General features: G+C 39.7%; 3 protein-coding genes across 4 annotated transcripts in view; 2 read left to right on the top strand and 1 right to left on the bottom strand.

The window, feature by feature from the left end:
- Positions 1–15104, bottom strand: part of ODR4 (odr-4 GPCR localization factor homolog) — a 39995-nt gene extending 24891 nt beyond the window's left edge. The window contains exons 1-6 of the mRNA XM_061160944.1: positions 14889–15104; positions 11918–12038; positions 8866–9000; positions 3959–4054; positions 1577–1683; positions 534–570 (exon numbers count right to left, since the gene is read on the bottom strand). Of these exons, the coding sequence (XP_061016927.1) occupies positions 534–570; positions 1577–1683; positions 3959–4054; positions 8866–9000; positions 11918–12016 (474 nt within the window). The 5' untranslated portion in view covers positions 12017–12038; positions 14889–15104. The remainder of the gene's footprint in view (positions 1–533; positions 571–1576; positions 1684–3958; positions 4055–8865; positions 9001–11917; positions 12039–14888) is intronic.
- Positions 4091–8856, top strand: LOC133069392 (N-acyl-phosphatidylethanolamine-hydrolyzing phospholipase D-like). The gene has a single exon (XM_061160945.1). It carries the CDS (start codon positions 7106–7108, stop codon positions 8204–8206), a length of 1101 nt encoding a protein of 366 aa, XP_061016928.1. The 5' UTR covers positions 4091–7105; the 3' UTR covers positions 8207–8856.
- Positions 15105–15651: 547 nt separating the features above from the next.
- The window catches only part of TPR (translocated promoter region, nuclear basket protein), a 60392-nt gene continuing 58605 nt past the window's right edge, over positions 15652–17438 (top strand). The window contains exon 1 of one of the 2 annotated variants that reach the window (XM_061160941.1): positions 15652–16020. In XM_061160941.1, the coding sequence (XP_061016924.1) occupies positions 15870–16020 (151 nt within the window). In that variant the 5' untranslated portion in view covers positions 15652–15869. The remainder of the gene's footprint in view (positions 16021–17438) is intronic. The other variant, XM_061160940.1, reaches the window with a different exon arrangement.

Raw genomic sequence — 17438 nt, 5'->3', positions numbered from 1 at the left:
CTTCTGGTCCAATAGTTCTCATTTGCAGCTTCACCAGTCAATTCTGAAGCTTCTGATGTGGCATCAATAATCACTGAGGTGATTCACTCAGTGATCACTGGCAACTATGAGGTGCCAGACGTTTTCCCTTCTGTCCTATTCCTTCTAACAAAATACTGCAGCTACTTTTTCACTCTGTTTTTTCAACACCTTAGCAAAGGATTAGTTTGGATTCCTCTGAGTACAGACAGTTTGTTTACTAGGCACTGTGGCTCCCACAAGCCTAGACACTCTTGCTACAAGCCTCTCAAATATAATACTGGGCCCATAAACAAGATAAGCAGAGTTTAACAAAAATATTCTAACAATAAAACAAAACATAAATTTTCCTTGTCTGCAAAGAAATTAAGCATATTTCAAAATAAAAAACTACAGGTGGTTGTGGACATCAATAAGAAGAGACAGCATTGAGAATTATTAAAATGAAAATTTGATTTTCATTTAAAAATAGTCTGCAACACAGAAAAGTCTTTGTAAAGAGAAATTTTTCTTACCTTTGGATCATGAATATCATAAGTTCGACAAAATATTCTTTACTAATTAAGGACAGAAATAACCAAAAAAGTAAAAATAAAAAAGCAATTCTTAATAATAAAAAAAAAAACCCATCCAAAAATAAAAACAAAGTATATGCATCCAAATTTTTACAAAATCATACCACTTCATGGTATGACACTTAAAGATAGGTATGCAAATACATATATATGCATACATGTGTTTGTGCAAATATATATACTTTTATATATACATAAATTCCTTTGACTATAATACTCTGATACTTTGTTTCCTACTGTTTATAAATCCTGCTCATCCCAGTGAATAGAATGATAACTCTTACAAAATTGTCCTCATATACACACCCTTTTTAACAAATTGGAGTGCTGTTTTGAATGGAGTCAAGCCTGGGAACGTTTACTGGGTCAAAGGGTCTGTACAGGAAACATTCTAGTTAAATATCAATGGAGTTAAGAGCTCAGCTTCTGCAGGAATGACCACTTATTTGAATTCTGTCTTTGGCAGGTCCTAATTTACCGGACCCTTACATCGCTTCACTCCCTCGGCAAGACGGCCTCATGCTTGGGAGGTACCTGCCCTGCTAACATGTAGAGGAAAGAAGCTAAGAAGGCCCTATAGCTGGCTTCTAGAGTCACCTGACCTTGGCCAAAGAAAAATTTCCAGCTCAGTGTAAGTGTGCTTTGAGTTGAACATTTTATCTATAGGAACTGGAGGTAAACAATATAAAAGCACTGCTTTGCCTAAGCTATCCCTGTCTGTAGGGGGCCTAGTGTACTTTAATGTACAGGGTTAGGCAGCTGGTGAAGAATTCAGAAGGCCTAGTCCCTGCCTCCTCTCTCAAACTCCTTACAACATGAGACATGATTAACAACCATTAACACTATTCTTATTGGCAGTCCTATTTAAGTGTTATTTACAGAAAACTTATAAATGATTTAAATAAACATTCGGGTAAAAAAGTTGCAGGAACATTATATTGGTATCATATACTTTAAAACATGAACACCTAAATAAAAGATACTTTTTTGTAGAAGAGCAAAAGTGAAGTATCACTCGTTCTGAGACCTCCTCTTCTGTGAAATTCCACAGTCTCTTTTTATTTACAGATTTTTCCACAGCAAATACTAACTGAAAAAGAGGAAAACGCAATTGAATGCAAAATAAAAGAAAAAAGGAGAGTGAAGAAAACGACAATTATAATAATCCTAATGTCCCATCTAGCTTTAAAATTCCATGATCCTATCATTAAATTTTCTTTCTTTCAAAAGAAAGAGTGCAACTGATTATTAATAATTTGAATTCCATTTTTAGAGATAAATAAAAATTGGGTATTAAATAAAAAAACATAATTCACTGTCATTAATGATCAACTGAACCCAATTTGGGGTAACTGAGCTTCCCAGGTGGTGGTGGTGGTAAAGAACCTGCCTGCCAAGCAGGAGATGTAAGAGACATGGGTTCGATCCCTGGGTCAGGAAGATCCCTGGGGGAGGGCATGGCAACCCACCCCAGTATTCTTGCCTGGAGAATCCCCTGGACAGAGGAGTCTGGTGGGTTACAGTCCATAGGGTTACAAATTCGGAGTCAGACATGATTGAAGTGACTTAGTACGCACGACTTAGCACCCACGCAACATTTAAATGAAGTATAAAGATTTAATTTAATTAGAATGAGAAATGACAAATGATTTTTAGCCTAAAAAAATGGAGCATGTCACCCATTTGGCATTTCTTATTTAAATGTCACAAAAGATGTAAGGCAATATACAAGGGTACATAAAATACAGTAATACAAATTATAAGTGAGAAAATCAGAAATAATGACATAAATCTATGCCACAGGTAAGAAAGATAAAAATGCATACCTGATATGGGGAGAGGGTTCATAAATTTAGCTCTAAGCTTTCTAAAAATACTGTGCACAAAGAAACCTAATCTGTTCCCTAATTCACATGGTCCATAAGCTAAACAGTTGATAAGAATAGGCACAACTTTCTTGATAATGCTATCAAAAGAAATTTCTTCAAAGACAGTATTATGTAATACAATGAACAAAGCTCTCTGCAATGACCTTATGGGAGATTGTGACAAGTTTTACAAGCTTACTTCATATCATATCCTCAATGCAGGCCAACGGAAAGAAAGAAACTAAAAGGCTACAGTTTATGAAACAGAGCATTTCTAAAATCTTATATGCTTCTTAGAAACAAGAGATGCAGAAAGCAAGAGGAAGGAGGATCTGTTTCTCTCTAGCACTGAGCCATTCAATCCAACGCAAACCATAAAATGATGCACAGCAGATGCTGTTAAATACATGTGGACATAGGTTACATTTCAAAATGCCAAACAGGATGAACAACTGTGAAAGAGATACACTTATTTAAAATGGTAAAAATGGTACAAGGTTGAATAACTTGCCAGGGGGAGGGATTATCATCCCCTTCTTCCTTTACTCCCATAGGTACAAATATCAAAGGTTTGAAGGTGGGATATCTGATGTGAGAGAAAGTTACAAAACTGGAAGAATCTGAAGCATCTGGATTCTGAGCTGTATGCTTTTTACTAGAGAAAGGGTTTTGGGATTCTGGTGGGTTTTGCACTTCTCAAGATAATGAGGGCCCCTTCTTTCTTGAGGTGGAAAATAAATTTGTGAAGGCTTATCTGGATTTTTAAAAAATATTTATTTGGTTGCTTTGGGTCTTAGTTGCCCTGCAGCCTGTGGGACCTTAGTTCCCCAACCAGGTATTGAACTTGTATCCTCTGCATTGGAAGATGGACTCTTAACCACTGGACCTCAGGGAAGTCCCCTTATCTGGATCTTGAGTACTAAAAAAGATGCAAGCTGGCTGCCCAGAGCTTGCTTTAGGTTTGGGCTTAAGGGGAAACAGTTTGTAGACCCTTATATTTACTGGTAAACTACGTTACCCAATTGACTGACACAGGAATTAAACAAAAAGTAAGTGATTCGTGATAGATACTCTGTTCAAAAATAAAGAAAAAGTATCTGATTGCTGCTACTTTATGTCTTATTCTCAGGATCCTGAGAGAATTGAAGAGATGAAGAATTACAAAACATTAATTTCACATTAAGGCAATCACTTGGAGCTAAATGGGAGTTCTAGCAGAATATTGCTATTGCACAATAAAAATTGTTAACCCTCTATAAATTGTTTCAAAATAGTAAAAAATTATCTTTAAAATAAGGAATATTTTTAAAATACATAGCTTTGATTGAAAATATATATTGACATATATTACACTCAAGATACTAAGCAATTGGGTGGAAAAGGCTGTTTTAACATAATCCCATCATAGAGAATTAATCTAAATGTGCCGAGGCTCACTGTAAACACATACAAGCAATTAAGATGTAACTTTAAGAATTTTTGATATTTCAGACTTACTCTACGCAGGGTATTTTGAAATTCATTTCCCATTTCTAAAGCTGTAATAATAAATACTCCAAGAACTAAAAGTCCCCCTGGTAGCATCCTGGATACCTAAAAACAGAAATACAGCATTAGCTGACAAAAGCATTTGACATTATATGCAACCTGTGTTTGAGAAGCTAAATATTAGATCAGTAAATGCCTACCTAGTACCAACTATATGCACAGCACTGAGGTAAGAGCTTTGAAAAAATGGTTAAAATATTGAGAAATGGATGATAACCAAGATGAATGGGGTGTCAATCTTCCTAGAGTATTCTTAACTTTCTACCTTAAAACTACCTTATAAATAAAACCATTTAATAATGACACCTTTTAGTTACAGCAATAAATGAACTTCTTTCTCATAAGATCAAAGACTGAAATCTCTACTAAATTTTTCAGTGACTTCCACTATCAGCTAAATAAACAAATTTTATCTTAGGCTGGTATTCTAGACTCTCTAAAATCTGATAGATCTGATACGCAAAGCCTCATCTGATACTACTTCCCATGAAATATTAAAGTGTCAATCACAAACTTCTCACTGTTCTCCACACATATGACTAGGTTTTCTAACTCTGTATCTTTCACTCAGCCTAGAAGGACTTTCTCTTGTACATCTACGTGTCGGAACTCTACTGAACACCTCAAAGTCAGCTTGAGGAAGCTGTCTTCCTCGATCCTTTGATCTTCAAACTCACACAGGATTTCACTGCAGTTTTCCCATAGAGCTTATCACATGAATCTGTACTACGGTTATGTGTACCTTACTTCTTGATCTGCGAGCTCCTTAATAGAAGAACTTAACTCTCAACTACCTCTGTATTCCTGTAATATTCAGCAGAGTCTGGGATTTGAAGAGAGGGAGTACAATTTGAAAATCCATTGTTTCCTATTGTTTAGATTTACCTCAATTTTAAAAATCTTATTGATATTGGGTATTTATATTATTTAAAGCCCTTCTGTACTCTTAAATAATAAATGATTAAAAATTCAGCCAGTTTCTGTGTCCACAGGGTTGTCTGCTTATAATAAATCTCTTGAAGTGGATAATAAGGCTAAAAAGTTATACATGTTTTTCAGGATTTTGACACGTACTACCAGTTTGTCCTTTATAATATCTGATTTTCCTTCCATATGATTGTGGCTAGTTCCTCATGTCACAGGTATTGCTTTCTACCAGCTAAACTCAGAGGTCAGGGTGCTTTGGTTATCTTTTATGTACTTAATGTATACTCAAAGTCTTCAGAAAATTAGATACCATAATCTAACTCCTAATATATTTGTATGTCTGCTGATGTGGGAGAGCTGGGTTTGATCCCTGAGTGGGGAAGATCCCCTGGAGGAGGGCATGGCAACGCACTCCAGCATTCTTGCCTGGAGAATTCCATGGACAGAGGAACCTGGTGGGCTACAGTCCACAGTGTCGCAAAGAGTCGGACATGACTGACAACCAAGCACACAGCACATGTTTGCTGATAGCTCCCTCTGATTTCACAAACTCTAAATACTATAGAGACACAAGCTTGACCTACAAAAGGAATGAAACTTTCATATTTAGCATGGGGAACCTGCGTATCTTTTCAAAATCATAAATAAATAAATTATTTCTTTCTAGAGGCAAAAAGGCTATACACTTTGCCCTATAAATTTTATGTTTGTATAAATGCATATAGATCTTCTTATCCATTAAGTATTTAATACTTCATTAGAAGATCATATTAAATATTTAATGGATCAAAAAAAACCCCTATATACTACCTCCCAAAATAAATGCAGACAAATAAGTATGTGTGTTTGAAGATTTAAAGCTAAATGGACAAGGAACTAATTCTATTTTTACCTTACTTTAACACTGTTCACTGGATGATATAATCCAACTCACTTTTAAGTGAATTTACTCATCATTTCCTGTCACCCACCCCAAACCTGTTTCTTCTTTGTGTAATGGCAAAACCGCTTTCCGGACACGGTGGAAAAGTCTCAGTAACCTTCTTCTGCTCTCATAATCTCTTTACCACCAGTCTAGTTGGTCACTTAATCATCTTAATGCTAGCTCTTTCTCTGAAATGTTTTGGCAACGAAGTTTAGCCCTCTGCGTTAGTTTGTTTATTCATCCGTTCACTTACCCTTTATTTTGGTGTTCTCATCATAAACTATGGGAATACTATGTTTGGCTCTAAGGATACGGCCATAAACAAAAGAGTCATGACCCTTGTCCTCATGAAGCTGAAGGGTCTAGTCACCAGATAATGTCACCTTTTCTTGAACTATTACCATAATCATGTTTTCTGCTCTCTTTCCAGTCTCCCTACTCTCCACTTACACTGTACCAAGGCACTGAAATTACTTTCTCAATTATTGGCAGATCAATCCTCCAAAGAGGGAGCTCTGAAAGTCTACCACAGAGCTACTGGCTCCCAAATGAACTCCTCCCTTCCCAGGATGACTGACACTTCAAACCATCCATAAACTGGCCCCATACAGTCTTAAGTCTAAACACATTATTTAATATACACCATGCTTCAATTATACCCAGTTGTCTGCTATTCTAACACACCTTTAAATTTCATGCCTTTGGGTCACTTATCCACATCTTTGTGCATTTAATGTCCTCCGTGACTTCTACTAGCAAAGTCCTATGCATCTTTACAGTTCAGAGTCTTCTGTGAAGCTGTTTGAATCCAATCATTTATAGATATTTGATCATCCCCCACTCTATACTCCTATAGTACTGTTCTATTTAATCTCATTTGGTAATAATGTTTTTCACTTGAGTTAAAATATAAATTCTAAGGACATTAAAAAAAATTTTAACCATCATTTTACTTTCTCAGTACCTAGCTTAAGTCTTTAGAACAATCTGACCAGCAACAATATTATCAATAACTAGTATTATTTTAAAGTATAGAAAAATTGGAAATAAGCTAAATTAAAAAACACAAAAAAAACACATAAATTAAAAAACTCCTCCTCCTCCGGGAGGAGCCGTCCGCACGCCCCGGCCTGGGGCTGCTTGGCCTTTTCCGCGGAGTAGAGCGGGCTGTGGGTGGATTCCTGCTCCAGAGCCCTGCCTCATCTCGGAGATGCTGCACTTGTGAACGGTCTTCACCAAAGAACATGGATGAAAATGAAACCAACCAGCCCCTGATGACAAGTAGCCAGTATCCTAAAGAAGCAGTAAGAAAGCGCCAAAATTCACGGAATTCTGGAAGACGTGATTCTTCTAGGTTTTCCAGGAAGACTTTCAAACTGGATTACAGACTAGAAGAAGATGTAACTAAATCAAAGAAAGGGAAGGATGGGAGATTTGTTAACCCTTGGCCAACGTGGAGAAATCCCTCTATTCCAAATGTTCTCAGATGGCTGATAATGGAAAGAGATCACAGCAGTGTTCCATGCTCCAAAGAGGAGCTTGATAAAGAACTCCCGGTGCTGAAGCCATATTTTATTGATGACCCTGAAGAAGCTGGAGTGAGGGAAGCTGGCTTAAGAGTCACATGGCTGGGACACGCGACAGTGATGGTGGAAATGGACGAGCTCATCTTGCTCACAGATGCCGTCTTCAGTGCTCGGGCCTCCCCATTGCAGCACGTGGGCCCCAAGCGGTTTCGTCGTCCCCCATGCGCTGTCGCCGAGCTGCCCCGGATAGACGCGGTCCTTGTCAGCCACAACCACTACGACCACCTGGACTACAATTCTGTCATCGCTCTCAATGAGAGATTCGGTAACGAGCTGAGATGGTTTGTGCCTTTGGGGCTCCTGGACTGGATGCAGAAATGCGGCCGTGAGAATGTGATCGAGCTGGACTGGTGGGAGGAGAACTGTGTCCCCAGACATGACAAGGTCACCTTTGTGTTCACGCCTTCCCAGCACTGGTGTAAAAGGACTCTGATGGATGACAACAAGGTTCTTTGGGACAGCTGGTCTGTCTTGGGGCCTTGGAACCGATTTTTTTTCACAGGAGATACTGGTTATTGCTCTGCTTTTGAAGAGATAGGAAAAAGATTTGGCCCTTTTGACCTTGCAGCTATTCCCATTGGAGCGTATGAACCAAGGTGGTTTATGAAGTACCAGCATGTAGACCCAGAAGAGGCTGTAAAGATTCACATTGATGTTCAGACAAAGAAGTCTGTGGCAATTCACTGGGGAACTTTTGCCTTAGCAAATGAGCATTATTTAGAGCCTCCAGTGAAACTGTGTGAAGCTCTAGAAAGGTAGGGACTTAAGACTGAGGATTTTTTTGTCCTGAAGCATGGCGAATCAAGATACCTTAATACTGATGATGAAGATGTTGAGTAATATGAACATAAGAGCTTTTCATGAAAAAGGCATCATTTGATATACATGTGAAAAGACGAAGAAATTCATGAGTATTATGATTTTCTACATTTGGAAACAACTTCTGTAGGTTTATGTTATCACCTGATACTAATATGATTGCTGGTCCATATAAACAAGAGTTCAGAGGTGGGTCACTAAAATCCACATTTGCCAACTCATTAAAAAAAAAAAAAAAAACACAACAGATAAAATTCAACAATGGAAAAGCATAGCATAATAAGATCAAAGGTTTTCAAGTCATGCTGCCTGGGTTCAAATCCCAGTTTCACTACCTGTTATACTAATCTTGGGTGAATTACTTAACTCCAAGCAAGAAAATGCTTTTTTTAAAACTAGATACAAGTAATGAAAAACAAAAAAATATAATTGTGAACAAAACACAGCAGAAAATACTCCTAATTTTTGGTATACTACTCAAGTTTTGAAAACTTAAGAATGAATACTCTGAAATCTTAAGTCTAGTTACCTGAGAATAAAGTACTTTTATTTTGTTAGTAAACACAAACTTAACTATATAAAGAGACAAACATGATGACCTGGTTGGCATGTTCTGTGGCCCATTCTTCATCCAAGTTATCCAATTTGGCTTTGGAATGTTTGGGGCTCTCATTCTGTTCTTCTTTGGGTGGTGTTCTCGTGGCAAGAATCACATAATCCTTTTGTGAGGAACACTTAAAAACAAATTAGAAAAGCTTACTAGAGGGAAATGTCACCGAGGAATGCAAAGTCTTCATGATATGCAAAAATTGAGCAATGTTTGTAGCAGCTTAAATGGTCAATACCTGTATTATAACGGAATGAATCTACAGGGAAACCAACTTTGATGGACAGCCCTACAATACTTCCCTCACGTCTTATCTTTCAGCATATTTTAACACCAGCTCCTTATGTATTTGGCATCATGAATATGAATCATGTAGTGGTCCTTTAAAATGACTTCCTAGGTGACTGAAAGAACTGCATTTTAAAAATGCATTTATTTATTTGTGGCTGCGCAGGATCTTCCCTGCTGTGCGTGGCTTTCTCTAGTTGAGGGGCACAGGCGTCTCAATGCAGTGGCTTCTCTCACTGCGTAGCACGAGCTCTGGCGAGCAGGCTCAGCAGTTATGGCACACAGGCTTAGCTGCTCTGTGACACGTGGGGTCTTCCTGGACCAGGGATCAAATCCCTGCCCCTGGCATTGGCAGGCAGGTTCTTAACCACTGGACCACCAAGAAAGTCCCATAAACTGCATATAAACTAAAAGATGACATGCTTGGTCAATTTTCTAGCTATTATATTTATTTTCTAAGTAATCTCAACAGATTAGGTAGTTCAATAAGTAGAAAATCCCTGGAAAATAAAGCAAGAAATGACCTTGTGCGTCTTACTTTCATTGAAACAATGGCAGTGGGGAACTTGCTCATGTGGTCCACAGAAAAACAAAGGGGGTGTAGGACAGATAACCAAAGTGTTATTAGATTGATATTTCTCAGTTTTAACAACAATTAAATGCTAACCAAAAGTGGGAAATCTAAAGATAAAACTGGGGGAAATTTACTAGCTCAGTCTCATTATAGTGAAAATCTCCTACAAAGAAAGAGTAAAAGTACAAGGTAGCATGATGTTATCCTCACACGTGACCTGATATCTTAATTGTTAGTATTAACCTGGAACAGAAAAAAAATTGAAGATATATTATTTCAATAAAAGTTATTTTCAGAATGTTACATTGAAAAATGAACACTGGGAACAGGTAGGCACTGATTAAGAAAACTCTTTGCTTTCATAAAATCTATGATTTTGAAAAAGAAACTGACTCTGAGAATAGGAAACAGGCAAGCCTGAAGGCTTAAGGGGAAGGAGAGAACAGTGATGAACCTGGAAAAAAGAGAAAGAAGCAGCAAGTAGAATGCTGGCAGGAATGAAAAAGCTGCATGAAGAGAGAGTGGAATTCTCCCTAAACTGTGGGCGACTTACATGTGAGATGGCGGTTTTGCTAAGAAATGGCCTGCTTGCAATAAGGCAAGTCTGGAAGAAGGTATTTCTCCCTGACCTTTTACCTTTACTGATTATATCTTTCTCTAAGACTTTTCTTTCCTTCAATTTTTAAAATAAAGGGAAGTAAAGATCCTTCAATAAAAGGTTTCTAACAAAAAGAATCCCATAATAGATGTTAAGTAACCTGAATCTAAAAGAATTTCAGCCAGAGAGGTTATCTGGCTGTCTGGCGAGAAGCCTCATGAGTCGGTAGTACCTGGGTGAACAGTGCTGGGTCTGCCCTGGGTCTTATGAGAAATCAGATTTGTGAAAATTCTTCGAATGAGACCTGTCTCTCGGGGCTACACTGACACTAACTAAGCTCAATCAGAATGATGTTGAAAAACGAGAATACTGTGAAGGGGTGTGAGCACATAAATCCTCTGCAGAATGCATTCTTTCTAAGTAGACAACATGCTGCTGCTGCTGCTGCTGCTGCTGCTGCTGAGTCACTTCAGTCGTGTCCGACTCTGTGCGACCCCACAGACGGCAGCCCACCAGGCTCCCCCATCCCTGGGATTCTCCAGGCAAGAACACTGGAGTGGGTTGCCATTTCCTTCTCCAATGCATGAAAGTGAAAAGTGAAAGTGAAGTCACTCAGTCGTGTCTGACTCTTAGCGACCCCATGGACTGCAGCCTCCGTCCACAGGATTTTCCAGGCAAGAGTACTGGAGTGGGTGCCATTGCCTTCTCCAAGTAGACAACATAGGACATCCAATTATAAGAGAAAGTAGCTTGGGAATGTGCACAGAGTCAGAACAAGGAACGTTAATTATGCAACCTGAATGTTCTAAAGCATCATGCTAAAATATCCAGGAGGAGACCCGTCCCAACAGAGTTTTATTTGTTCTTAGGCCTCAAAATCAATCCTTGGAGCATAGTACACTCTCTCCAAATAGAGTGAAGATGGAAGCAGCTGGTGACCTGTGCGACTCTCCTCTGTTCACTGCTGTGCACTGCTGACAGTCCTCCCTGCTGATTAACACTTCCTCCCACCAATTATAAAAAATCAGTGGGTGCTTATGCTTTTTAAAGTAATTCTTCAAACAGTTGTTCCACTTTGTGTTGCTTTTTAAGATTTAACTCTAAGAGGAAAATAAAATTTGTCTACTTTCCAAATTTCTCCAATCCCGTCTCTCCCTCTCCATTGAATCAATATTAAAAAAAAAAAAAAAAAATTCAGTTAATGGGTACCATGGTTCGTAATAAAATATATGACCTGTACCTCAGGTCTGAGATAAGACAAGCTCAAAATAAAACTGCCAAAAGCTACTTTGTAAAGAATTGGACAATCTGGAATTAAAGATTAGAGGGGAGTAAAAATCACTTTGAAAAGACAATGAAATATGAATAATCTGGTCAGTAAAATCCTAATTTTGGAGTTTTTACCTTATAAGTTACTTTGACATTATCAAAAGGGAATGTGTTCTGACTTGAGCAAACCTGGGTTACATTCTTCTTCATTATATCCCTCCATCATCTAAATTGGGTTTACTATTAAACAGAATATTTTAACTTTAAAGTAAACAAATTAGTTTCATCAATAGATGCACAAGAAAAGATACATACCTGTCCAATTAAAAGGCCAGAGACAAAAGCTTTTCCCTGGAGATTGATGTTTGAAAGATACTGGCCAACAGCCTCTTCTACAATGTAGGTTCTTCCCATTATTAAGAACTAATTCAACTTCCTAAATTACAAGAAAAAATTACACAGCATGTTTAGGCAAAAACCAGAATTTGCAATGACTTTTCTCATTGGGGTAATATAGAGAAACTGTACTAACCTGACATATCCCAAACCTTACAGTGACTGCTTACTCAATAGGGTACTCTTTCTTGCAAAGTTCTAATTCTCAACAGAGAGTTGCAAGAAATGACTTCCAATCAACTACAGTTGACATGAGCAATAAGCCTACTCTCCTATCTTAGAAGAGATGGAGAAGGAAATGGCAACCCACTCCAGTATTCTTGCCTGAAGAATTCCATGGACAGAAGAGCCTTGTGGGCTATAGTCCATGGGATTGCAAAGAGTTGGACATGACTGAGCGACTATCACTCACATATCTCAGATAAACAGAACACTAAGCTTAAGCCACACACCAGATTTCTTATTTAAATCGACCACTCCTTGGTTGTATCATCTTTGGTAATTTACTGCTGAGCCTCTCTGTGTTAGTTTCTAAAATAGAAAAGATGATAATTTCTGAGTTGCTCAATGAGAGGTAAAGAAAATCAAATGTATGCATTCAAGAAGCACACTATGGAGACCTGCTACTGCTGCCGCTGCTAAGTCACTTCAGTCGTGTCTGACTCTATGTGACCCCATAGATGGCAGCCCACCAGGCTCCCCCATCCCTGGGATTCTCCAGGCAAGAACACTGGAGTGGGTTGCCATTTCCTTCTCCAATGCGTGAAAGTGAAGTCGCTCATCGTTTACGACTCTTAGCAACCCCACGGACCGCAGCCTACCAGGCTCCTCCATCCATGGGATTTTCCAGGCAAGAGTACTGGAGTTGGGTGCCAGACCTACTATGTGCTAAAAACTGTACTAACGTGGGATGGCACAAAGGTGATAATACTTGGTCTCTGCCCTTGAGTGACTCAGAATACAACTAGAATGATGGAAGTAAACAAAAGCAAAGTAATAATAACAAAAACATGCAGAGCTTTCACTCGTCTAAGGCATTGTTCTAAGTATTTAACATATGGTGACATTTAATATCCACACACACACACATGTACACAGAAAAAAAAAAAAAAAAAGACATGATTCCAAAAACCTAAAAAGAGCCATAGAGACTCTGAAGAAACACAGTAGCAACATTCTGAATATAGGTACAGTCATTACCTGCAAAGAAATTCCAATCTTATTCAGGGCAACAAAGCCCAGGCAATTCTAGATGTGCTGGGGTGTCTTATCTAACACCAGTAAAATAAACTGCCAGTCACAATGATTTTGCATTATTCTAAAACTAAAGCCCAGAGAATTGGTTCTGGTTTGAAATGACCTATTAGATTATCTTTTTTTTTTTTCCGTCGTTTTGTCTCAAAATGCATTAAATTTCTTCCTAGCTCTCAGATGTGCACATATATTTGCTAAATCTAGAACTATCTATCATTAGTGCCTTTATAAAGTTAAGGGGCTTTTCACTTTTAGCACCTTAAGGTATGCAACTCTGTGTATTAAACTCTCTTCTACTTCTCATGCTATTCTACTCCTTTCTTTCTGCCCTAAATAATTCTTAATTCTTACAAGAAATAACAATGGTAGTCACTCCAAGGTTATGATATGTAATTTTTTAATCTTCCTTTTTCTAGTATCATATACTAGCCATGTTAATATGTAAGAAACTGAATGCAATAGGAAGATGAGAATCTTTGGGTTATGAAATCTAGTTGACTGCTGGATATTTTTTTTCCTTTAGTGCTCCTTCAAATATTTTAAATGTTGCCAATCATACCGTAATAAAGGGTAATACTAAAAATGCAGATCTTCTCTTACACAGTTCAATTTTTCCTGAAATGCTGCATATCAGTAGAAGCTTTAGAAGTTGTTCAAAAGCTGATTGAAACCATTCAACTTTCCTGGACTCTAGTTTGCTAGTCTTCAAAATAAAGAATTTGGATGATAGCAGGTCTGAAAACCTAATTTTAGAATTCTCTAAGTTCAAGTATAGAACATCGTGTTTTCCAAATAGTAGATCAATAATGATGATATTGTGGGCCTAGGATATAATACGGGCTTCCCACGTGGCTCAGTGATAAAGAATCTGCCTGCCAAGCCGGAGACATGGGTTCCATCCCTGGATTGGGAAGATCCCCTGGAGAAAGAAATGGCATCCCCCTCCAGTATCCTTGCCTGGAGAATTCCATGGACAGAGGAGCCTGGTGGGCTACAGTTCATTGGGTCACAAAGAGTCAGACACGACTGAGTGACTAACACACACAGAATATCTGAGGGGAAAGAAATCTGAATGAAGCTCCTTACTGGTATTCTCAAAGGTGGGAGTACGACATTAGGAATGCTTCATTTTCAATAAAGAATTTAGCAAATTCTTTTCAAGAATAATCAAACATGAAACAATTCCCAGATTCAGCTTAGAAGCCATCGAATTACAATCTGGAAACAAATTGTTCTGTTACAGTGTCAGGAGAAATGGTTTTCAAGACTGTGTTTAAAAATTTCTGTTCCGATAGGTTTTCAATTTAACAATATAAACACAAGGCAACATTTCCGCAATGTTACCTTAGAACATACAAATAAAAGCAACACTCAAACTCTTCTTGGTTTCTTCCTGGAAATAAACGGAACTCCTTACGTTTCTGTTAAATCACTGTTACCCACCCCTGCCACCCCAAACAAACAAAAACACCTAAGTAAGACAAGTCTCCAAACGGGATCTGTGCTGTGTAGGAGTGTCCGTCCATATGTTTCTTACAGTCTGTCCCTTTCTTTTCCTCCTTGAAAAGGCAGCTGTGTCCGAGTGCACACATTACACACACACACACACATGAATTCCACCCTCAAGCTGACTCACCTGTACTCAGACTGTGCACACGTGGCAGGCAAATCTGACGAACTATCAGACCCCCTGACAGAGGAGGGGGTTAGCGTGTAAGTATAAGCCTCCAGGGACCAGGTGCCCGTCCGGTCCCAATTCCACAGTCAGTGAATTCATCAGAAAGCGACGAACTTCCCTCACCTCACTTCCCACTCCAAACCCGGGGTCTCTGGAGTCAGGTGACGCGGATTGATGACGTCAGCTGACACCCCCCCCCACCCCCCCTCCCCGCCCCAGCTTTTACCCAAGCAGCACCTCAGCCAAAGCTACTGCGGTCGCCACCCCGCCCCCTTCTGGGCGCCATTGAGAGCGTGGCAGTAGCCCAGTGCCTGTTGTCTGGCCCTGCCAAGACCGATGCCCTCTAGTGGCTCAGTATCTAGAAACCGCCAAAGAGGACGACCCATGGCATCCCGAAGCTTTGACGGTGAGGTTGCCTTGCTCTTCGGGGAGGAATGTGGGTTGACGAGTACGATGTGGCGCCACCTCGCGGAGGAGTGGTCCACGCACAGGCGAGAGTTGGGAGCCGGGGGTGAAAGAAGGAAGTGAAATGGGTGGTGCGGCACAGGACTCACGGAAGGGATTGGAAAAAAACTACGTTTCCCAGAAGCCTGCGCGGCTTGAAGCTGGGCGGAGAGGAGGGTGAGAGAAAGCTGGATAGCGGCCTGCAAGAACAGGGTCAGAGGCTGCCTCAGAACTCGGATTCCCAGGGTGCACAGCTTCCGGCGGCTGCGCGCGCATTGCGAGCGCGGGCGCTGTGGCGCGTCTAGTGCCGCGGCTAACACAGAGTTCTATTTCCCAGGGTCCCGCCGCGGGAGTCTCCGGCGGGCGGGCGCGCGCGAGCCACCGGGTGAGGAGGTCGAGGCGGCTGCCCAGGCTTCTGGGTCCTCTGGGTCTTCGCCTTTCTTTTCCGTTTCTGCCGCGTTGACCGCTGCTGCCGCGGTCCCCGGCCCAGTCGACATGGCGGCGGTGTTGCAGCAGGTCCTGGAGCGCACGGAGCTGAACAAGCTGCCCAAGTCCGTCCTGAACAAACTTGAGAAGTTCCTTGCTGACCAGCAGTCCGAGATCGACGGCCTGAAGGGACGGCACGAGAAATTTAAGGTGGAGAGCGGTAAGTGCGGCGCTCTTCCCGCCCTGGTTTCTGGGCCCGACTCCACAGCGATGGCTGGTCTCCCCTTGCAAGCTCGCTCTGCCCACAGCTTCCCTGGTGGCATCGCTTCCCCGGCTCGGGGGGCACCGTAGGCCTTCTCTCAACTACCCCCTCTCCCGGTTTGATACGAAAGAGCCTTTTTGTTTTTTTAACTCTGACTCTACATTGGAGTTTCGTTTTCTTTGTAATTAGAGTGGTCTCATTTTGGAAAAGCTAACGTTGTCCAGCAAACCCATTGTGGTGATTTGAGTCTCTGAGAGTGTGCGATTCTTGACTCTTCTAAGCCTGTCTGTCTGTTGCACGTTAAATGACAGTAGTTTTTCTGTTTTCTAGTAGTCTATGTTCAGAGGCCTATGGCTAATTGATAACTTCTTGCGTTTGTTCTGACTGTGTCGCTTTGGTGCTGTGATGAACACAAAAAACGAGTAGGTGCCTAAGACAGCTCTGGAAGCACAGCAGACGTGCAGTATGTTTAATATATCTGACTTCTCTCTAAAAATTGAAGTTTGATCGAAAATATATTAAGATCTGTTTACAAATAACTGTAGTAAACCCACAAATAAGAAAGTTGCTGACATAGTGACGAACAACGTTTAAGAAAGATTAAGGTCATAGTAATTACCAGTGGTAAAATGTCGATACAGAATTGATGTTGAAAATTAAACCGTTTATGTATCTTGGTTTACCAGTTTTTTGGGGGTAGGTTGGGAGGGGATTGTAACTGGTTTTGCTAAGTGGATTGAAACTCCTTAAGTAAGTTTTTGTTTAAAAAAACAAAACAGTTGTAATTGTCGAGCAGAACTGATGTTGAAAATTATCTGAATCCCAACACTGAATATAGTACCCTGCATTCTATTTGTTAATTTGCACAATAAATATTGAATGTCTTCTGTGTGACTGATACTTTGCTGAGCAGTATGTTATCAGTTGCTTCCCTTGGAAAGTTAACAAATATTTTTTGCTGAGCAGTATGTTATCAGTTGCTTCCCTTGGAAAGTTAACAAATATTTTTACATAAATTTAGTTATTTTGTCTGTTCAGATGTTATTTAGGCTATTTTAATACAAGCCTTTTTAAAACAAAGCGGTTATTAACCAAAATGATTTTTTTTCTCCATTTAATTTTTTTGGGGGAGGGGGTTGCTTTATGCTAAGAAGTCAGTTGATGTGTGGGGGAAATACCATGATAAATAAGACATGTTGCCAGCCTTGAGGAATTTCATAATCTTGTGGAGTAAACATAAAAATTATTTGTTGAAACCCCATTCAGGCTTTATTTTCTTTTGTCATATACGTATAAGTCAACTGGAAATGTTGCGTTGAAGTCCTTTACCATACTGGATCTATTTGTCTTTACTCAGATTCGTTCTTATATGGAGT

The sequence above is a fragment of the Dama dama genome, chromosome 14, assembly GCF_033118175.1.
Source record: "Dama dama isolate Ldn47 chromosome 14, ASM3311817v1, whole genome shotgun sequence".
In the NCBI taxonomy this organism is placed as follows: domain Eukaryota; kingdom Metazoa; phylum Chordata; class Mammalia; order Artiodactyla; family Cervidae; genus Dama; species Dama dama.
The sequence above is the reverse complement of the archived record's forward strand: the minus strand, read 5'-3'. Positions and strand labels throughout refer to the sequence as shown.